The sequence below is a fragment of the Osmerus mordax genome, chromosome 2 (assembly GCF_038355195.1).
Source record: "Osmerus mordax isolate fOsmMor3 chromosome 2, fOsmMor3.pri, whole genome shotgun sequence".
Taxonomy (NCBI): domain Eukaryota; kingdom Metazoa; phylum Chordata; class Actinopteri; order Osmeriformes; family Osmeridae; genus Osmerus; species Osmerus mordax.
Window position 1 is genome coordinate 4,996,504 of NC_090051.1, and position 15,682 is coordinate 5,012,185.

A 15,682-nucleotide genomic window follows, 5' to 3' on the forward strand; every position below is an offset into this window, starting at 1 on the left:
AAACAAAACAAAACGTGCAAATTGTTTTAAACATGAAGGTCAGTTATAGCATAATAAATATTCCCTCCCTACAATTGCTCAACACCCTCCGTGTCAGCTTTCCAACGATGTGCAGGAAATTGCAACATAGATCTCCTTGACTAAAATTATTTTTGTTCCGAAGAAAACACTGCTATGGGGAAAAGCTAATTTAGCGAGTGTATTTATTCCTCTGCATTTATTTTTGGATACTAATATGAACTTGAATAAACGAAAAGAGAAGTAGGTCTAACGGGTAAGTTAAACAAGTTTGTGATAAATATAGGCTACCTTATACCTTCTGTGTCATAGTCATATAGGCCTACTGAGTGTCAATTCAACAAGCTCGTTTGTTCGGATTCCCATTTTGTATAGCCTATAGCAAACTGAAATCCTTAAATGTTCCGGTAGTCCTGGTGTAAACGGTGTTCAGCAAGACGTGGTGTGGATGGGTTACTTTGCCAATTTATTTTGAAATGTAGGCTACTTACTTTACCTCTAATGTAACTTAAGAACAAAACCACAGGTGCTTACTTCTCATGTAAAATAAACCTCTCTGAAATATACAAGTTTACACTATGCCGTGGTTGGCGTGCATGCGGTTTAACATGGTAGGACTATTTGGAAATCCCCCCAAATTGTATAGCTGTTTTTCGTTTTTATTCCTGCTAATTCTTCGGCTTTCCGAGAAACTGAGCTGTGATCCTTGGCGTGCAACGTGCAGCTTCACACTTAAAACTGCAGAAGAACGGTGTTGCACGTTTGAAAGCACATGACTCTGAGTAAACCTTGTAGCTACAAAGTGTGCCTGGTCTGCGAAAATAGGGGGGACTCCAAGTGAGATTTCTCCCCCGCACCGACTCTATCAATGAATTCTTATTTTGGAGAAAATACCGGTAAATGGAGATATTACTGAGATCACCAATATCTGTTTGAATTTGGGTTCATGTCAATCTAATTTAAATTGCCATTTTAAGCTCCTGTCTGCCTTGAATACGAAGAGCATGAATTAAAAAAATAATAATATAGCCTAAATATTAGTCTAGAGTGCATGAGCAAAATGACAAAATACAGAAAAATAAGTGTGGGAAAAAATGTGTGTGGGGACATTCTGATTCGGTTGATGGAACTCATCCAAGATTGACAGCCTCTCTGAAGGAGTAGAGCTGGGAAAATACACAAAGGAGCCAGGCAGCTCTTGAGTCACAACCACAGGAAACCTCAACGAGGTCACTGGAGGCAGACTCAAAACGCAGAAAAAGATAACCTACTATGATAACTGTTACAATCTGTTCTCCTCTATCCATGTTGATACTTCAGTATGTTTCCGTCATTCATGTAAAAAGATCACTCAAAGTATAAATGTACATTAACAGTTGTTTATTATCTTACTACACTTAATCTCACAGTACTGTCTGAACATCAGTGTCTGTGGCATGGCTCAGTAACCGGATGAGATACACAGGAAACTAACAGGGGTATTTATAGATTTCTCAGATGTCAAAATAAGAGTCCCATTAGTTAATTTCCCCTTAACTTACATAACACATACAATCAGTATAATTGACACAATATGACACAATAGGAATACAAATAACAACAGATGAGAACACAAAACTCAACAATAACAATAAGACAACCTAACTTTTACTGAAAACTCAGCAAAATACAGTGAATTCACGATGTCAACATCTTCTACAAATAAATCTTCAAGCAAACAGGAAAATCAAGATTTTACCAGATGGGATGTATTGCCCTTGTCACTTTTTGGTCGGATGGAGTCCGTGAGAATGAATATCCTACCAAGACTCCTTTTCCTGTTTCAATCTCTACCTATGCTAGTTCCACAATCCACATTTAAGATGTTTGAAAAACGTATATCTAAATTTATATGGCAAAACAGGAGACCCAGAATCCGTCTGAAAATATTGATGGCAAGCAAAGAGAAAGGAGGACTGGGTCTACCTAATCTAAAACTGTATTACTGGGCAGCCCAGCTTAGAGCAATAGTGGCATGGATGATCAAAGATGAGGAGAATGGGTGGGTATCTATTGAACAGAACTCTTTACCAGGGATATCATTATCTACTCTTCCATTTCTTAGTCAGCAGTCTCAGAAAAAAATCAGGTCTGGAACAATGTCAAAAAGCAACTAAAGGGGTCTGTAGTCTTGTCAAGGGCAGTGCCCATACTAGGAAACATAGAGTTTCTCCCATCTTTGGTTGATAATACCTACAGAAGGTATTAGTTATTAGTTAAGTTACTGGGCTGAGAAGGGGCTAAAAATTATGAATCAATTATTTGATGGGAATACTTTAAAATCTTTTTCACAACTCCAAGACAAATTTGACTTGCCCTCAAGTGACCTGTATATATATCTACCGATACGACACTACACTACAAAGCACTCCGACTGGGATAGTACTAAAAGAGACCCTATTAATATTAAGATCCACTTCATACATAGTTTTCAACAAACTGTGTCAACAAAGCACCAAGTGTCTCATATGTATAAAAGGTTGATGATAGACACATCAGATAACGCTTTACATATTAAAGGGCAATGGGAAATGGAACTCAACACAACTATAGATGATGACTCATGTGAAGATATTTGTACTGCGTGTCACAAGGGGGTTGGTAGTCAGATGTGGAAAGAATTTGATTGGAAGGTAAAGATAAGATTCTTTAGGAATCCTCTGAAAGTGTCAATGTTTAAGGATAATGCCACTAATAAATGTTGGAGAAATTGTGGTATGATTGGGGACCATACCCACTTATTCTGGGACTGTCCCATAATACAGACATTCTGGAAAGACATCAAGGAAGAGTTGGAAAAAATCTTTGAGACTGATATTCCCCTGGACCCTTTATTTTTTGTACTGGAAAAGACACAAGAAGAATTGTTTACTAAGGACCAGTGCTATTTTACATATTTTGTTGATGATTGCAAATAAATTGTTAAATTGCTAAAAATTATTACTATTAACTGGATGAAGCCTAGCCCTCCTACAATAGCTCAATGGATACAAAAAGTCCATACAATGGAAAATATGACTGCTATCCTTCAGCTAAATGTACCTATATTCGTACGAAGATGGACACCTGTCATTCTCTACCTGAATTAATAATATCAATCTGTCTAGTGTGTGATGTATCTCTGTAAAATTACCCTACCTGTATGTAGCCAACGTACTGTACATTTTACATTAAGTCATTTAGCAGATGCTCTTATCCAGAGCGACTTGCAGTAAGTACAGGGACTTGCCCCGAGGCAAGTAGGGTGAAGTGCCTTGCCCAAGGACACAACATAATTTGCACAGACTGGAATCGAACCAGCAACCTTCTGATTACTAGCCTGATTCCCTAACCACTCAGCCATCTGACTCCTCCAACTGTATGTGGTGACTGAAGCCCAACCTTAAGGTGACTTTGTTTTTGTTTTGTTTGGCGTGTCTTTTTATTTTATGATTGATGTTGTACTGCAAAAATTGCCTGCAATGTTCATCATGGGCAATAAAGTAAAAAAAAAAAAAAAACGATTCACGATTTTTTATCATAAAAAATTATAATTACAAAAATACAGAAAAAAAACTAATTCTGAATCGATGTGAATTTCTAGAAGACTGAATCGCGATTCAAATGTGAATCTATTTTTTCCCCCACCCCTACCAGATTCAGTACAGTAGTTAAACAAATCTAGCAGAAGTTCATATCAATGAATGTTAAAGCCCTCTTTCTGCCCCTCCAGTACCATAGCATGAAAACCTGAAGTTTAACACCCACTTATCTAAACCAACAGTCCTCAAAAACAGGATGTGAGTCGCTTGGGGTGAGAGGTATGACATGAAATTATGTATAGTGTTATAGGCAGTTAAGTAATTTTGTATGTAGAAATTCAAATCAATTGGATATAGCACATTTCATACAGCCCGATGCAGTACAAAGCTCTTTGCTGCAAAGAGCAAATAAATAAAACCCCTCATACACTATAAGAAACATGTCATCTTCCCCACCATGCAACTCTAACAGGAGGGCCTCCTGCTTGGCCAGCTTGCAGTCTGTGAGTTGTGACGTGGCTGTCCTCTCATTGGTCAAACCGCTTTCCAGTATTTTCTGGTGTCTGGCTAGCCTGGCTTCATCTTCAGATGCCTGGAGTGGTCAGAAGCGACTGCCTCTCCCTCTGGCCGTCCCTCCGTCACTGCTCCTGGGCCTCTGCTGTTTCTAGGTGAGCGCTACCTATTCTCTACACCTATCTTCTGACGGAAGCAGACTGCTTTATCCCTGTAAGACCCGATTTAAAATTTCAACATCACCTTTAGCTCCCCAAAAAATACATTTGCAAATAAGATTTTTTTGGAACAACAACATTTACATAACCAATGGGTCCTATTGTCTTGCCTTGCAATGCTATTGGATACATTTGGTCTTTCAAAAAAAAGAAATTTGCAATTAAAGAGCTAAAGGTGACGTTGTAATTTTACAACAAGGGGTCTTCCAGGGATTCTGGGAGAGAGACTCTCCGGATAATGTGATTTTATATATGCCTCTAATCTGATAAGGAGCCAAATCAATATGTGATTTCATGTCATAACTCTCACTGTAAGTTACTCACATCCTGTTTTTGAGGACTGTTGGTTTAGATAAGTGGGTGTTAAACTTGTTAAAGTTTTCATGCTATGGTACTGGAGGGGCAGAAAGAGGGCTTTAACATTCATTGATATGAACTTCTGCTAGATTTGTTAAAACTACTGTACTGAATCTGGACTCTTGTTGTTATCATAGTAGGTTATCTTGTTCTGCGTTTTGAGTCTGCCTCCAGTGACCTGGTTGAGGTTTCCTGTGGTTGTGACTCAGATCTGCCTGGCTACTGTTCTTCCCTTAGTAACAGTTTCTCCATCAGCATCCGTTTCTACTGAAATTACAACTAATTCACCTTATACCTTTGTGTTTTCCCAGCTCTACTCCTTCAGAGAGGCTGTCAGTCTTGGAGGAGTTCCATCTTCCGAATCAGAATGTTCCCACACAAATCACCACAATAAAACCATTATTTAGATTCAAAACTAACCCACAATCAGACAAAACCACATTCAGAGATAACCCACGGATAAATTAATTAAAATTAATAGGTTAATTACGTTAACATGATGTTACAAAAGACCATCTTGAATGGCAGTTATACTGAATTAATTATTTTGTTAGATAGAGTTGACATAAGAAGTAGTTTTGTGCATGTTGATGTGAATAATCGAGTTGTCCAGCTAGCAATGACTGTAATGGAAGCCATCCAGAACTTCTTCAATATGACTGTTAGGAAAAATGCATGGAGACACTCCTTGTTGTTTTAATTCTGCAGACATAGACACACCCACACTACTGTGAAGAGTGGGAATACTGACTACAAGTGTGGACAGGTTGAGATTTTTTTTGGATTGGGCTATAGCATTACCTTACACATTTCTAGTTTTGTGACTATTAGCAGTCTTTTCCTCCCTTTCTCTCTTCCCCTCTCCTTTTGTCTCTCTCTTCTCTGTCTGTGGGGTTATGCTCATATGTTATATTCTGCTACACCTATTTGTTGTAGATCAACATTTCCACCCACACAACATGAAAATATTTAACCTTAAAGACGTTTATAAAAGTGGATCAAATATACTCTTCCTTCAAATACTTAATAAAGAACATCATTAGTTTTGTCCGATGGTGAGCTACATTTTATCAAAGGCATTGTGATCAGATGTTTACAGTGACAACAGTATGGTTGCTATTGCTCAGTGTGATTCAACCACAACTTGCATAACACTTACACCAAATCAAGTCAGAAGATCATCAAGTTAACAGAGTAAGAGTTCACTTATGTCTGCTTGATGAGGACCTTAGCTTCACCATCTCAGTGGATGTCTGAAAGCTAGCAGCAACTTTAGTGTGAGGGTGAGGTCTAGCAAACGCCATGCGTTTCAACTTTAGAAAGCAGGACGTTGCCTCAGCGTTGTGTTGCCCCGGTAGCTTGTTGAGGGCCCATCCACTCGGACTTACTGTTCCAACATGTTTACTATTTTAGAGGCAAAACAGATGGTCAAAGATCGACGACCTGAGATGGCTGTGTTTGAGTCAACATCACACTAGCACTCAGAGTGAAGACCCATCCAAACACCCTCGCTGGCATTGGGCTGTTGCAAAAGACTGAGTGCACATTTCACAAATTTGTTCTTGATGGACCTCTTGCGCCACGACTGCGGTAAACATTATGTCTTGTCAGCATTTTGGGTTGTTGATCCGACTGACACACAGACAATTCGGGGGATTGTGAGTGAAAAGTCAAAAAAAGTGGAAGGGAGAGGATGTGAAACCCTGGGGGGTTCAGCTATGTTCCCTCGGCCCCCACAACTTGGCCCCACTGTCTCCCACGCTCCTCTCCGCTCCTAACCCTGGCTTGTCCCACCACTGCACCCTGCTGGCTCTGGACATCAGAAGCAAGCCTCTTGGTTCACAACCATGTGGTGGCTCAGATGAGAGCTTCCTGTCCTCGTACTCTGCACGCTTTGTGGCTATTTGTAGCCTGGTGCTTGGCCTCTGTTTTCCACATCCTGTTGAACAGATCTGCAGAATCCTGATATTACTCTGTGTGCAGGCTCGCCCATGCATCGCCTCAGCAGAGAAAGGTGGAGAGATTACTCACCACAAGGAATGTTGTGAACTGACGTGTCACCTCCAAGGGAATGTGTGCGAAATGACTTTTTAACCACAAGAATTGCCAGTTATACCGTTACATCTCTTCAGTTTGAGTGATCACCTCAATGAGGTGGAATTATTTGCAACCTTTATACTCTGTCAGTGAATCGCTTAGGGAAAAACTGTAGTCTGGTTTGTGGTAGTGGGAAAGAACAGGATTTAAGACAGTGTGTGAGTCAATAATTCTGTACATGACTTTTCTAAAATGAATAAAAAGTGACACAACCCAATTCATTTATTAGCATCAGATCAGAGTTACGGACTTTTCTGGTCAGATTTCAGAGTCTGGCAGTGGGATGTGTGTGGTTTTTCCAGCAGAGTATAAGAGTCCAAGGGCCCTATTGTAACGATCTGAAACGCAAGTATCAAAACGCAAAGCGCAAGTCTAAAATGGCTGAAGTAGCTACATTACTAATGGGTGTGGTTTACATTTACATTTAGTCATTTAGCAGACGCTCTTATCCAGAGGGACTTACAGTAAGTACAGGGACAGTCCCCCAAGGCAAGTAGGGTGAAGTGCCTTGCCCAAGGACACAACGTCAGTTGGCATGACCGGGAATCGAACTGGCAACCTTCGGATTACTAGCCCGATTCCCTCACCGCTCAGCCACCTGACTCTTCGCACGTTACGCCCAAATAAACCAATCAGAGAGTGATCTCACATTCCCTTTAAGAGCAGCGCTTGTTCCATGGCGGATTGCTATTATAACGGCGGATTTGCCAGGCGCACGCCAGGAGCGGTTTACAGCCGAGGAGACCGACGTTCTCGTCAGGGCCGTAAAAGATAGAGAAGTGACATTGTATGGGAAAGGCAGAGCAGTTCTCATTGCACTTAGTTGCCCACTCATGCTGCTCATTCAAATTCTTATACTTATATATTTTTTAAATTGTTATATTTTTAAATTGTTTAGTTCTTAGAATTAGTTTAACTATTGTACTTTTTTTACTTAATTTAAGACCCGTATATGTTTATTGTTTGCACCTTACTGCCACAGTAAATTCCGTGTTTGTGTAACATAGGCTACATGGCGAATAAACCGAATTCTGATTCTGATGGGCATGGGAGAAGAAACCTACCCAAATTAGCTTCAAAACAATGAAGAAGACCCTGGCTTCACCAGCAGTGCGCACGGGCCAAGCTTGCGCCCTTAAAATAGCATCTGAATACCGCGCCATAGACTACGTTTTTCCAGGTCTGTGGCGGAATTGTTTTTCTGAAACTGCAAAATAGTACCTGGGAACGTTTGCGCCGGAACACGCCTCCTTTTTCGCTGAACCGCCCCCGGGAGCGCAAAGTCATTCCCTAATTTACCGACGTGCTTCTGTGGAGGGAAAAGTCCGCTTTGCGTCAAGTGCAAACTAGGAATTATACTTGCGTCGTTGACAAAGTCAATTTCGCTGGGTGCAAGATAGGGCCCTATCAGAGTCTATCAGAGGCTCACATGAACAGCACCCGACCACCAGACAGAATTCTGTGTGTGACAGACTTTTTGACGTACTAGAGCAACTCAATTGAGAGTGAGCTCTTCAGTGTCGGTGTCTGTGTAATTCTACCAAGATTCTTTGTCATGTGTGACTTGCTTAGGGTGATATCATGTATTAATTGCTGTTTCTGTCTTCCAGACATGGGTTGGCTCCAGAACTTTCTCCTCTTCTCAGCCCTCAGCCTCATCAACAGCTCCTCAGCAGCAGGTGGTAAGTAGGACCATCATTTCAATAACCTGTTCAAGTCACCACTGTAATACAGACATAAAGGACTGTAATACAGTGAATACCACATTGATAAACTGTGGAGAGAAAGAGACAGAAACATAGAAAGTGATTGAAGCCTCATACAGTAAGGATTGAAAGTGAAATAGTCATAAGGTTTGACAAATTCAAAAGATTGCCCTCTTGTGTCAGTTGACTGACTGGTCCATGTGTGTTTGCTCATCTATGACCTCCCTTCCCTCTATCTTCCCTGAGGCCTCTCTGCAGAGGGCTGTAAGGAGTATGGCCTGCAGTTTGAGCGGTCATTCTCAGTCGTAGGGGAGGCTGCCATGTTGAACTGCACCCTGGTAGCCCCTGAGGTGTTTGACTTTTGGAATGTCTCGTACAACATCCACTGGTACAGCGAGGAGACACTGGAGCTGGGCCAGGCTACAGAACGCACTCTGGTGAGGGGCACCACTCTGTGGTTCCTCAATGCTTCGCTGCAGGACACAGGAAAATACTTGTGTGTTGTGAGGTACCTACTGAACACCTCCTCGTCAAACCTAACTAGTATTTTCTTTCATGATAGACATGTTGTACACTGAATGTATCTGGGAGAGTTTGGGCATCAGTATGTTTGACTTTGTGTGTTCTTTGTTTTGGCTTATCAAAAATTAACTATCGCTTTGAAATACTCTCCAAAGAGACAAATCTAATCTAGATGATCTAATCATCCAGCTGATGTCCATTAAATTGATTCAGTATACATATAGCCTAGCTTTGATCAGATCAGAGCAGTGCTGTGGACTTGACCATTTCTGCATCAACATGAGCCAAATGAGTGTGCACTGTGTTTTCAGACACAAACTCAAGTTGCTCCTGATGGTTAGGCCAGTGCCTTGCATGGCAGCTCTGCTGCCATCGGGGTGTGTGTGTGTGTGTGTTGTGTGTGTGTGTGTGTGTGTGTGTGTGTGTGTGTGTGTGTGTGTGTGTGTGTGTGTGTGTGTGTGTGTGTGTGTGTGTGTGTGTGTGTGTGTGAATGGATGGATGAATGAGAGGCAAGTGTAAAGTGCTTTGAGTGCCGCTCGGTGCTGATAAATGCACTTTGTAAATGCTGTCCATTGACCATTTTACCACCATTCTCCGGTCGACAGAACTCCAACCCAGTGTTTCTCTCTGACCACCTCACTGATCGTGAACCAAACCAACTCACACTGTGACCATCCATATAAATTCCCTCTGACCCTGACCAACTTGGTCAATGACAAACTGGTCTGTCCAATGAAGGACCAGTTAAATGAAATAGGAGATTTCTACTCCATCCAGTGGTACAAGGCGATGCCTGAGGTGAGGAATGTGTCTGCACTGAAATGCCACTGGTTAATAAGTGCTTCAGAAACTTGTTTAGTAATTCATTGAATATAGAAATGCAAAAACATTTATAGACTTTTGATATCAGTAATACCTCCAAATCAGAGGTTTCTAAAAAGGCCTATAAATGACCCAGAATTACCTATTAACTAACCAGTGCGTTTCCCGAAAGCGTCGTAAGCCTAAATTGATCGTAGAATCCATCGTAGGACGAATCTTAGTTTTACTGGCCATTCCTAAAGACATCGTAGCTAAAGTGTCTCTTGAAAATTCGTAACTCTTGAAAGTGCATAGACTAGCCTACTCCTTACGAGCATGTTTGGGAAACGCACGTAAGAAATATCGATGGTTTCGTTTTTTGCTCGATTGTTGCTACGATCCATCGTTATCGGGAAACGCAGCCCAGATACATAAGAGCAATAGAAAGATACATTGTAGCAATACTGTAATAAGATGCACTGCAACACACTGCCGTTTACACAAATTGATTGGGAAAATGTGTCACTACTTTTGACTGGTACTGTATAACAAGTATTGATAAATAGTAGCCATACACAAATACATTGTATAAGTTTAACGTATTTGTTAAGTATCTTACTAGTATTAGTACTAGTATAAGTACTTAAAAGTCTTATTTGCATTAGCATTGATGTCTCAGTTTCTGTTGAACCCCTGTCTGATAGCTTCTTCAATAAACCATTTCAGGGCTGTGAGCTCATTGAAAACCAAAAAAAGTATACCTACATTCGTGGGGGCCAGGATCTCATGCTGGCAGGGGTCCGACCCGAGGACAGAGGCTTCTACACCTGCACCGTCACCTTTGACCTTGGTGGGGTGCGCAGAAGCATGTCAGCCACCATCAATTGTGGGGTGAAAGGTAAGGGGGGCACCAGGAAGAGGGGCTTGCACAGGGGCAGCCCAGGATGGGTGTTTTAGGGGCAAAATGTTTTGGCAATAAGTGCATGCATTGTTATAAACGACCATTCAGAATTAACTGTATTGCACATGCTCAACCAAATGTTCACACCCAGATGAATCCCCCGAATATTAACTAAGGTTTGTTTTCACACCCAGATTAATCACCCGAATGTTAACTAAGGTTTGTTTTCGCACCCAGATTAATCACCCCAATGTTAACTAAGGTTTGTTTTGTTTAGAGTGGTAGCAGCAGATCCTAACTGCATCCTTGTTGTCATTTCAGAGGAATATGTCCTACTTCCTCGAATAGTGGAGCCTGTTAACGAGGTGGTCAAGGCAGAGTTGGGTGAGTTCAGTTGACCAGCCACCTAAAGCATGTACACCTTACAGTGTTTGTAATGTTGTACTGTTTTGTGTCATTTGGACCATGTGTAATGTTAGTTGGACTTTCATTGGACTTTCATTGTGTGTTTAATGACAGTTATCTTATCATGCAATTATTGTCTGAGAAGTCCCTAGGAGTCTAAATATTGTGTGTGTATGCATGTGTGTGTGTTTGTATACATGTCTGTGTGCACAGGCTCGTCCTTCAGCAAGGCGTGTTATGTATTTGTGCCGTGTGTGGGGAAACATTCTGTGGATGTGTATTGGCTAGACAAGGTTGCTGACGAATACTTCGACAATAACGCCACCAACAGAGTCTACCACCAAACACAGCCGTAGGTTAATCCGTATATCTATCTATATATCTATCTGTCTGTCTGTCTGTCTTATCTACAGATGTTATTCACTTAATTGGATCATCACTTTGGTGCGGCTAAGCTCATCTTGGAACTTGCATGATGGCGTTTTTTACCCAAGATTTATTTTTGAGGGTTAACTTTGCTAAAACCTAGCATCTCAGAGCAGACCTTGTATAAGCCTAGTAGCCATACTGGTTCCTTAAGTTTGTCAATTCGTAGTTCTCATAACACAGTATAGAAAGTGCAGCAAACAGCGTAAATGCCAGAAGGGCCTACTAAATTGCAACATTTGTTTTTCCCAGGTTTTTAATAGCAATTTAAATCTACATCTACACTGTCCCGTAAAGTAATTATCCTCACGGTTTGGTATGCAGCGCATCTTGAACTTAAGATCTGGCAAGTCCACACCCAATGGATGACATGAATGTGAATGGGGGGATAGACATGGGTCATTTCAGCTCTGCCCTCACGCTGCTTATCTCCCCACTCTCAGTCTCCACACATGATGGTGTGAGGAGAGTCTTGTTAGACGAGATCCAGTTAAGATCGGAGTTTATTACCAGCTCAGTACTCCAAATACCACTCAATTTAGTAAATTTAATGTACGAAATATAAATTTAATGTAACACATGGTTCGTATTTCAATAAAAGACAAAAATATCTACAATTTTGTTTAATTGCTTTTATCCAAAGTATAACATTCAGGGGGACTTTCGAACCTTGGACCTCTAGATCTGCAGTCAAGTGCTCTACTAATAATGTTGTATAATGTAACTGTTATAAAGTTGCGACCAGAAAACCACTTAGGTTAAGATGGAATTATACAATTTATTCAGTTAATTATTATTTCACTGTCACTGCTTCACCATCACCAGGCCATCTAATGAGTTATGTTTAAGTGGACAAAGAGGCTTAAAGAGTGTTTTCCCGAAGTCTATCCTCTTAAAAGTCAAGAATTTGGAATGTAAATCTGTGTAAAACCGCTATTATGTGATTGTAATCAATATAATGAGTGGGCAGTGAACACTTGGAAGTAATGTTATTAAAAACTAAATTGGCATTCTAAGCATTCAACCTCTATAGGATAACATTTGTAGCTATACCCAATATGCATTGCTTGCTATCTTAAAGCAAGAATCCTCAAATTCAGTGAGTAACATCTGTATCTCGATCCATCCATCCATATGTGTATTCCTTTTCCCCTGCCAGGGACCAGAGACAGGTTGACGGGGAAAAAGGGGTGTGGCTGAATCACCTGCTGACATTCTCTGAAGTGAAGCAGGAAGACTTCTATGTCAACTACTCATGTGAAGTCTACAGTTACCGTGGTAGTGTGGAGGCACAGTTCACACTCCTACCCGCAGGTCAGAGAAAAAACAACTATGATAGTGTTACCTCACTAATGATGGTTAATCCTCATTAACAGTATTATAACCTCATCTATGATAGTGGAACCTCACTTCTGTTCATGCAACAACAACAACAATGAGTGTGTAACCTCACCTTTGACCTATTTCTTTATTGATCCTAGTTATTAAACCTCCGTCTCTACAGATCCCAACCTGATGCTTCCTGTCGGCCTGCTGTTAGGCTGCCTGGCTCTGAACTTCACTGCTGCTGTGGTCTTCTACTACCTGTTCAAGATCCACATTGTGCTCTGCTTCCGGGGAGTCTTCCCTTTCCTCTACAAAAGCCCAGGTATGTGTGTGTGTCTGTTGGCTCCTTGCTCTCTAAAACAAATGCAGATTCAGTTTAACCCTTGTGTTATCTTCGGGTCATTCTGACCCATCAGTCATTGTGACCCACCGTCGTATTGCGACAACTTTACCGCATACAAAAACAAAGTGAAGCATTTCTTTTAACCGTCGGGCTGTCTCAGACCCCCCACATTGCGAAGGTTAAAAGAAAATGCTATTTATTTGTTTTTGTATTGGGTAAAATTGGGTAAACACAACGATGGTTCGTTGTGAACCTTTGGGTCATGTGACCCGATGGCAGGTTAAGAAAATGGAAAATCCATAACATGCATCACGTACAAAAAACAAGCATTCACACAAAATATAACTCACACGCACACGCGTAGTTTGTAAACATTGCATCTATTCACCTCTACTCCTAACCACATGTGAAAACCAAAGTGAGTGTGTATGCGGATGGAACTTCCTCTAGCACTGCATGTTCAGCGTGCTTCACAGGTTTGACAGGAAACTCAGAGGCAAAACTCAGACTTGTGCTTTGATACCACACTCTTTTCTTAGAGTTTCTCTTTACACCCAACACAGCAGAGTAGCTGGATGGAACAACTAGACAGGGTGTACTTCTGGGTTTAGCCGTGCATGCATCACACCTCACTGTTGACCTTGTACACGGTAACATAGGTATTACTTTGCCCATATTGTTGCATACTGATGGGTGCACCATGGTGTTTTCAGTACAAAATCACTGGCCGCAAGTTAAACCATGATTCCCCACCCTGAGGTCCCTAACCTCCAGTGTGTTTGGCGCCCCCTGTCGTTCTGTGTTAGATGCTGATGGGAAGCTGTACGACGCCTATGTGGCGTATCCTCGGCTGTTTGGAGACAGAGCCAACAAGGAGGTGGAGGGGTTTGCCCTCCACACGATGCCCCAGGTGCTGGAGGGGAAGTGTGGCTACAAACTCTTCATACCGGGGCGAGACAACCTACCAGGGGAGGGTAAGTCATGTGGGATAGAACAAGGACCAATCAGGAGTCTGATACCTAAATTATACCACTACTGTACACCAATTCTGTCACGTTATGTCAGAGGAGTTTCTGTTGCTTTTCTTCAGGTACAGCACAACATTACAGGACATCTTCCTTTCAAATAAACCCAATAAAACATGTTTTGTTTTTCATCTCTCCTTCCGTCTAGCTGTGGTAGACTTGGTGGAGGAGAGGATACGGGCCAGCCGGCGTCTCCTGCTTCTCTATTCCGCCTCTGCATTCAGCAGCAGTGATGTCAGCGCTGTCTCTGAGGCGTGGCAGCATTGGTACGAGCGAGAGACGGCCATGCACCACGCCCTGCTGGAGGGCAGTCTGCGTGTGGTGCTGCTGGAGCTGGAGGAGCTCCACCCCGCCCAACTGGCCGTCCTCCCACCCTCGCTACGCCAGCTACGGAAGAAGCAGGGCGTCGTTCGTGTCCGTAAGAACCACACGGCCCGCAGGACCACCAGGAGGCCGGGGGGGTGGAGTCTGGCAAGTGGGGAGGAGGAGCGGCAGGAGGGGGTGCAAGGCCTGGCAACACCCCCTCTGTGTCCGTCGTCACGGTTTTGGAAGGAGCTGAGGTATCACATGCCAGTCAGGGGCAAGAGGATGCCATGTTCTGAAAGGAAAACACTGGGGAACGTGTAAATCTCTGTAAAAAGACTGTAATGTAAAAAGAAATATGGATGGATTGGTGAACGGAGGGATAAAGGAATTAGTTAATGGATGGATAAATGGGCATTCAGACAGCCTTTCACCCTGTAGATTCCTGGACTACCAATTACTAAATCTGTATTGGATATCAGTCACAATCCTGTAGGCCTACTTTCTTCCCTAGAGAAGGACTGTAGACTCTCAGCTGCATGGTTGCTAGGTGTTATGACTTTCTGCATCATAGACTGTCAATGACAGGTGGTGTCAATATCAGTGTCCACATAATAGATCTGTAACACACACTCTACCACTGTAGTGCATCTCTACTGTTGTAAATAAGGTTAAGCAACAGTTATGTAATAAAGACTGTACATAGATTCAGTGATTATTCTCGTTGTACTTCACCGACACCGTCACTGACATAAGCGGCATTAAGCTAGTCTAATAATGGACCAAACCTGAAAAGTTTTCCTTTTCAAACACACAAACCGAAATTGTGCCAAATAAGAAGCATTGGCCTACCTATAGGTAGGAGTCCGAGGTGCGCTTTTGAAGCGCTTACAATTTTGAAGTTAAATACTGGAACTGTTATCATGATTTACAATGATAATATTTCAGTTCGAAACAAACGCAGTTCATCGGGTGTCAAGAAACAGCGTGCGACGGGAGACAGCCTTATCCCCTCAGCTTCACGTAGCTTTAGACGTCGAAACCATCAATCATTAGCTGCATGCTATGTTTGAAGTGGAAAGTTTATCATCGGCCGCTGAGTTCTGTTTGATGCTGTGGAAACTCCCAAACTAGATGTTATCGGCTACACACGTCAGCCCA

At 42.0% G+C, this 15,682-nt stretch overlaps 1 protein-coding gene across 4 annotated transcripts; it reads left to right on the top strand.

Moving 5' to 3' along the window:
• The first annotated feature begins 134 nt into the window (after positions 1-134).
• Positions 135-15,658, top strand: LOC136956772 (interleukin-1 receptor-like 1). Of its 4 annotated transcripts, none has more exons than XM_067250772.1 (12): positions 167-274; positions 4,051-4,246; positions 8,374-8,445; positions 8,716-8,977; positions 9,597-9,789; positions 10,519-10,690; positions 11,015-11,077; positions 11,312-11,450; positions 12,684-12,838; positions 13,029-13,172; positions 14,000-14,167; positions 14,367-15,658. In XM_067250772.1, exons 3-12 carry the CDS (start codon positions 8,376-8,378, stop codon positions 14,843-14,845), a joined length of 1,845 nt encoding a protein of 614 aa, XP_067106873.1. In that variant the 5' UTR covers positions 167-274; positions 4,051-4,246; positions 8,374-8,375; the 3' UTR covers positions 14,846-15,658. The 4 variants fall into 4 exon arrangements, with proteins under 4 accessions (XP_067106864.1, XP_067106889.1, XP_067106873.1 ...); XM_067250780.1 differs by lacking the exon at positions 167-274 and adding an exon at positions 3,839-3,850; XM_067250763.1 differs by lacking the exon at positions 4,051-4,246 and having other exon boundaries at positions 135-274.
• The last annotated feature ends 24 nt before the right edge of the window (positions 15,659-15,682 follow it).

Coding starts and splice junctions, on each gene's coding strand:
- LOC136956772 (XM_067250763.1), top strand. CDS start 8,376: ATGGGTTGGCTCCAGAACTTTCTCCTCTTCTCAGCCCTCAGCCTCATC. Junction 10,691..11,014: donor CATCAATTGTGGGGTGAAAG/GTAAGGGGGGCA, acceptor TTGTCATTTCAG/AGGAATATGTCCTACTTCCT. Junction 12,839..13,028: donor GTTCACACTCCTACCCGCAG/GTCAGAGAAAAA, acceptor CCGTCTCTACAG/ATCCCAACCTGATGCTTCCT.